Source organism: Procambarus clarkii, chromosome 38 (genome assembly GCF_040958095.1).
Source record: "Procambarus clarkii isolate CNS0578487 chromosome 38, FALCON_Pclarkii_2.0, whole genome shotgun sequence".
In the NCBI taxonomy this organism is placed as follows: Eukaryota; Metazoa; Arthropoda; class Malacostraca; order Decapoda; family Cambaridae; genus Procambarus; species Procambarus clarkii.
In genome coordinates, this window is record NC_091187.1 from 38,888,787 (window position 1) to 38,896,101 (window position 7,315).

General features: G+C 42.3%; 1 protein-coding gene across 1 annotated transcript in view; it reads left to right on the forward strand.

Moving 5' to 3' along the window:
- LOC138372341 (uncharacterized) overlaps positions 1 to 6,493 on the forward strand; it is an 83,739-nt gene extending 77,246 nt beyond the window's left edge. The window contains exons 7-8 of the mRNA XM_069337622.1: positions 5,600 to 5,674; positions 6,446 to 6,493. Coding sequence (XP_069193723.1) covers positions 5,600 to 5,674; positions 6,446 to 6,493 — 123 coding nt within the window. The remainder of the gene's footprint in view (positions 1 to 5,599; positions 5,675 to 6,445) is intronic.
- The last annotated feature ends 822 nt before the right edge of the window (positions 6,494 to 7,315 follow it).

Genomic DNA, 7,315 nt, shown 5'->3' on the forward strand with positions numbered 1-7,315 from the left:
CACTCTAGTTCACTGTACCTTCACTATCACTACTGTGGTGTTGTGCTGCCACTCTAGTTCACTGTACCATCACCATCACAACTGTGGTGTTGTGCTGCCACTCTAGTTCACTGTACCACCACCATCACTACTGTGGTGTTGTGCTGCCACTCTAGTTCACTGTACCACCACCATCACTACTGTGGTGTTGTGCTGCCACTCTAGTTCACTGTACCACCTCCATCACTACTGTGGTGTTGTGCTGCCACTCTAGTTCACTGTACCACCACCATCACTACTGTGGTGTTGTACTGCCACTCTAGTTCACTGTACTATCACTACTGTGGTGTTGTGCTGCCACTCTAGTTCACTGTACCATCACTATCACCATCACTACTGTGGTGTTGTGCTGCCACTCTAGTTCACTGTACCATCACTATCACCATCACTACTGTGGTGTTGTGCTGCCACTATAGTTCACTCTACCATTACTACTGTGGTGTTGTGTTGCCACTCTACTTCACTGTACCTCCACCACCATCACTACTGTGGTGTTGTGCTGCCACTCTAGTTCACTGTACCACCACCATCACTACTGTGGTGTTGTACTGCCACTCTAGTTCACTGTACTATCACCATCACTACTGTGGTGTTGTGCTGCCACTCTAGTTCACTGTACTATCACCATCACTACTGTGGTGTTGTGCTGCCACTCTAGTTCACTGTACTATCACCATCACTACTGTGGTGTTGTGCTGCCACTCTAGTTCACTGTACTATCACCATCACTACTGTGGTGTTGTGCTGCCACTCTAGTTCACTGTACCATCACCATCACTACTGTGGTGTTGTGCTGCCACTCTAGTTCACTGTAGCACCACCATCACTACTGTGGTGTTGTGCTGCCACTCTAGTTCACTGTACCACCACCATCACTACTGTGGTGTTGTGCTGCCACTCTAGTTCACTGTAGCACCACCATCACTACTGTGGTGTTGTGCTGCCAGTCTAGTTCACTGTACCACCACCATCACTACTGTGGTGTTGTACTGCCACTCTAGTTCACTGTAGCACCACCATCACTACTGTGGTGTTGTGCTGCCACTCTAGTTCACTGTACCACCACCATCACTACTGTGGTGTTGTGCTGCCACTCTAGTTCACTGTAGCACCACCATCACTACTGTGGTGTTGTGCTGCCACTCTAGTTCACTGTACCATCACCATCACTACTGTGGTGTTGTACTGCCACTCTAGTTCACTGTACCATCACTACTGTGGTGTTGTGCTGCCACTCTAGTTCACTGTACCACCACCATCACTACTGTGGTGTTGTACTGCCACTCTAGTTCACTGTACCATCACCATCACTACAGTGGTGTTGTGCTGCCACTCTAGTTCACTGTACCACCACCATCACTACTGTGGTGTTGTACTGCCACTCTAGTTCACTGTACCATCACCATCACTACAGTGGTGTTGTGCTGCCACTCTAGTTCACTACACCACCACCATCACTACTGTGGTGTTGTACTGCCACTCTAGTTCACTGTACCACCACCATCACTACTGTGGTGTTGTACTGCCACTCTAGTTCACTGTACCATCACCATCACTACAGTGGTGTTGTGCTGCCACTCTAGTTCACTGTACTATCACTACTGTGGTGTTGTGCTGCCACTCTAGTTCACTGTACCATTACCATCACTATCACTCCTGCATCACCATGGACTGCGTGTTTTGATGACAATGTAATATAAGGACACGCCTTTATCACTATATCATCATAACTTCACTATCTTTGGTATTTAACACTTTGGTATTTATACTTTGGTATCACATACCTGACAATCACGGCTGTATCACCATCAGTGCTTTATCTTCCCAGTACTGTAACCTATCATTGCTGTATCACTATAGCTTCACTATCACCTCTATATATCACCATCACCTCAGGCCCCACACTTGGGGTCATATACTGACCCTGTTGAGTAACAAATTGTTGGTGTCACTATATGACAGCTGTGGTCACTGTTATATCACCAATAGCTCACTATCACATAACACTCTCACTGCTACACCAACATCATTTCACTTTCTCTGCATTATCACCTCACTGATAGATTTCCTCCTTACATTTACTAATATATCACTATCACTGCTACAGCACCACTGCTGCACCATCACTGCTATATCACCATCACCTCACCATCACTGTCATATCACTATCACCTCAGTATCACTGCTGTATCACCACTATACTATCACAGCTATATTACCATCACCTCACTATCGCTGTCATATAACCACCTCAGTATCACTATCACGCTATCTTTATTAAATTACTATCACTGCTATATCACCATCACCTCACAATCACTCAGGTGTGTTGTCATATTACCATACAGGTCCATGGTGTGTTGTGATATTACCATACTGGACCATGGTGTGTTGTGATATTACCATACAGGTCCATGGTGTGTTGTGATATTACCATACTGGACCATGGTGTGTTGCGATATTACCATACTGGTCCATGGTGTGTTGTGATATTACCATACTGGTCCATGGTGTGTTGTGATATTACCATACTGGACCATGGTGTGTTGTGATATTACTATACTGGACCATGGTGTGTTGTGATATTACCATACTGGTCCATGGTGTGTTGTGGTATTACCATACTGGTCCATGGTGTGTTGTGATATTACCATACTGGTCCATGGTGTGTTGTGATATTACCATACTGGACCATGGTGTGTTGTAATATTACCATACTGGACTATGGTGTGTTGTGATATTACCATACTGGACCATGGTGTGTTGTGGTATTACCATACTGGTCCATGGTGTGTTGTGATATTACCATATGGGTGTGAGGTGGTGTTATGACCACACATACACCAGTATGATCATACTGTAGCTGGTGTATGATGTGCTCAAACTGTATAGTGATGTCTTGGCTGATTAGCCTAGTATCACGAATATTAATTTATGTAGTTATTCTTTTTTTGACAACACACTAGTATTAAATGTGTATTGCCAATGTATTCCACATATATCTATGTATATTACATATCTGTACCATAAGTCCTTGCCATGTATTTGTGGATATATATGTGAAGTGTAGTGATTAACAGTAGCCTAATATCATGTAGCTTGAAACTTATATTATGGAATGCTACATAATGCTGTATAGGAAATATTATGTGAACTATGATGGAGAATGTATAAATTTATGTCTCGGATGTATTACTGTCATGTATACTGTGTAATTTCCCTTTCATTATTGTTCATTACATTGTCCTCTAACATTAAATTAGATTTTGGCACTGTGAGATGTATACCACATAGACATGGTTTTGATACACATGTTTTATATATATATACTTTGTATTGTATTCATGTATACTTATGTATAATGGCTGGCGGACAGATGTCTTGAAATCCTCCCTTAACCCCTTCCCTCTCCCGCCAGTGTTACCATGTCTTGCCAATATGAATTCTTTGTTCACATGTTTTTATATCATGATATAATCTTTAATGTACTGAATTATTGATATGTATTATTATGTAAGGTTGTGTGTTATAGTCTTTATTTTGTTGATATATGAATTAGAAGTTCTTGATGGAGATATGTCTGTATATGAGCTTGAGATATTTGAAAGAGAGGAGTCAGCTGACTCATAGAGGTGGATACAGTGTCGCTCCCGGCCAGCATGGCTCTGGGCGGTCACTCTTTGATTTTCTCAGTCGAGCGCATGTGTTGCCGCTACGGTCCGGGTTTTGTGACCTTATTTGTGTCATTTGACTGCTGGGATATTTGTCATGTTGCAGTAATGTATACCATGGATCAATTCTACCATTGTGCATCCTTTATACCAGGTGATAGGTGCTGTTATATATCTTAGTGAGGTGGGTACCTGAGGATCTTAAGTGATGCCATTGTGCTGTATATGATATTGATTCCTCATACCTCATTTGTTAATGGTTGTGACACCACCACCACCACCCTGTATTGGTATTAGCAGCATAATAGGCGCTAGTGTCCCACTGCGCCACGATAGAGCCTGGTGTCAGCTAGTGCTGATAGTATGCAGTTTTGAGACCTGTTGATGATCATGCCCAGCTTTGAGAAGCTGGATAAATCATTGAGTGTGAGTTTATAGATTGTATTCTTTTTCATGTTATGTTCATTTATGTTAATGCCCAGTAAACTGGAATATTTTTTGTTAGCCTTTCACACTTATTGATATTTGGCCAGGCTATGTTTTCCATTGATGCTGTAGGTTACTCCTTAAAAAAAAAATATATATATATATATATATATATATATATATATATATATATATATATATATATATATATATATATATATATATATATATATATTTATATATATATATATATATATAATTTATAATATTAGTATATTTTGGTAGCAGTCTTTCTTGTAAACATATGTTGTTGAATATGACCGAAAAGGTAAGATTAATAATTCTAAAACGAATTTTCTCAATATTTCTTATGTTTTTCTTCACTGTCGGTGGTAATAAAAATATCAATTCTCCAAAATTCATTTTTTAATTGTCTGACGCCTGTCTGAAGCATTACGCGTTTCGTAATGCTTATTACATTTTCAAAGACTTAATTTACACACAGATTCATCGAACTTATACTCATTTTGGGTGAGGTGATATGGTACAAACTTTCGAGTGAGGTGAGCAAACTTATGACAAACACAAGACAGAACACGAAACAATGGGTATAAATTGGTAATGAGAATTGCAGAAGGCCTATTGGCCCATACTTCCTCTTGCTGCTTCCATATTGGTTCGGGGCCTTGAAGTGGGTAGAATATAGTTGTGCATTAATTGGCTGTTCAATTGGTAGTGTTGACTTTTTGATGTGTATTGCCTCACTGATGTCGAGCCGCCTGCTATCACTGTATCTATCAATGATTTCTGTGTTGTTAAGATTTCTCTGGTGATGGTCTGGTTGTGAGAAGAGATTATATGTTCCTTGATGAGGCCCTGTTGCTTATGCATTGTTAATCGCCTGCAAAGAGACGTTGTTGTCTTGCCTATATACTGAGTTCTTTGGGGCTTACAGTCCCCAAGTGGGCATTTAAAGGTATAGACGACGTTGGTTTCCTTTAAGGCATTCTGCTTGGTATCTGGAGAGTTTTTCATGAGTAGATTGGCCGGTTTTTTGTTTTGTTTTATAATAAATTGTCAATTGAATTTTCTGATTTTTGTCTGTAGGGATAACGTTCCTATCGACAATATCTCTCAGGACCCTTTCCTCCATTTTATGAGCCGTTGAAAAGAAGTTCCTGTAAAATAGTCTAATAGGGGGTACAAGCATTGTGTTGGTTGACTCTTAAGAGGTTGCATGGTGTTTCACCTTTCTATTTATGATGTCTTCAACGAAACCGTTAGAGAAGCCGTTGTTTACTAGGACCTGCCTTACCCTACAGAGTTTTTCATCGACTTGCTTCCAATCTGAGCTGTGGCTGAGAGCACGGTCGACATAAACATTGACAACACTCCTCTTGTGCCTGTCTGTGCAGTCACTCTTGGCATTGAGGCACATTCCTATGTTGGTTTCCTTTGTGTAGACTGCAGTGTGGAAGCCTCTGCTCTTTTCTGTGACTTACATCCAGAAAGGGCAGCTTCCCATTATTCTCTATCTCGTAAGTGAAGCTCAACACAGAATTCTGCTCAAATGCCTCCTTCAGCTGCTGCAGACATCTGGCATCAGGTACCTGCGTAAAAATGTCATCAACATACCTGCTGTATATGGCGGGTTTCAAACCCATGTCAACTAAGAGGCACCCGTCTTGAGCCCAGATGGGCACATGTATAAGCAAGTAGATGGGGTCGCCATGGGTTCCCTCCTAGGTGTCCTGTTTGCGAACTTCTACATGGGCACCATCGAGCAGAGGGTCTTAGTTGACATGGGCTTGAAACCAGCCATATACTGCAGGTATGTTGACGACATTTTTACGCAGGTACCTGATGGCAGATGTCTGCAGCAGCTGAAGGAGGATGAAACAGCTGGATGCTGTTTCCTCTTCCTCAGGTTTTGTTTTTGCCTTCTCCCCTCTTCTCCTTTTGACCTTTTGCCATTCTTGATTATTATTTCGAACATCTTCTGTTTTGACGTCCGGATGTTTGGGAGGCACACTCTCACTCAAAGAACTGTGGCACCCGACGTTGCGAGGGAGGGGACGGTTTTGATGTCAATCCTCGCCTTTGTTGGTAAACCCGATCTCGATGGACTGACTGGTTCTTAAGGTGATTGCGGGGTGTATACTCATGATGCACCCCTGGGGGGGGTCCCATCTTGTCGGGTATCCTATCCTCTAATTGTGGCTCCATGGTGGGTATGGGCGCTTATTCGTGAATGAAATTATTACCTGCTCATTTCTATGCCTCTGAATGATCCTTTTATAACTTCCCAGGCTCGTCGGGTGGGTGTCCAAGCCCCCGAATCAGACTGGGCTCTGTAGCCCTTGCTACATTAGGCCCAGACTAAGCTACTCCTTTGACCCTCCTGACTAACCCCCCCCCCCCCACCGGTAACCTCCTACCTCAGTGAGAGGGTTGAGCCCCAAGACCCCAGTGATGACCACTCATCACCTGGAGTGGCTCCTTCTCTCATTTTGACAACTGGGCCTCTTACCCCCCCCCCCCCTCCCTCACAACCACACTCGCACGATTCCTTCCAGTGCTAATATGTTCCACACCTTGTTTGGTTCTGCAACATAGACTAAATACTTTGATTTCAACCATCTGGATTCTACACGGCCTGATGATTTCTCCTCCATAAACACCCCGTTGATTCAGTGGATACCTCTGTTACTTTTAACCCCACCCATACTGGTACATGTGTCGAGGTGTTGGGAGGCATTTGGAAGGTCATTAATGTAGATGAGAAAGAGGAGAGGGCCAAGTATGCTGCCCTGAAGAACACCAGTGTTGATGGGTAGGGTGGGAGAAATGGAATTATTCACAGAAACATACTGGAGCCTGTCAGTAAGGTAAGACTGAAGGTATTGCAGGGAGTGACCTCTGACTCCATATTGATGTAATTTAAGAAGAAGATTTTGGTGGTTGACGGTGAATAAAGCCTTACGTAGGTCCACAAATAACCCTACAGAGAACTCATTTATATTAAGAGCTGCATGTATCAAGTTAATCATACTAATCAGTGCATCGTTAGTGCTTTTTTTGGGTCTGAAGCCATATTGGCAAGAGCTAAGTATATTGGATATGGTTAGATAAGAGTAAAGCTGCTTGTAGATTAGTTTTTCAAATATTTTTGACAAGGT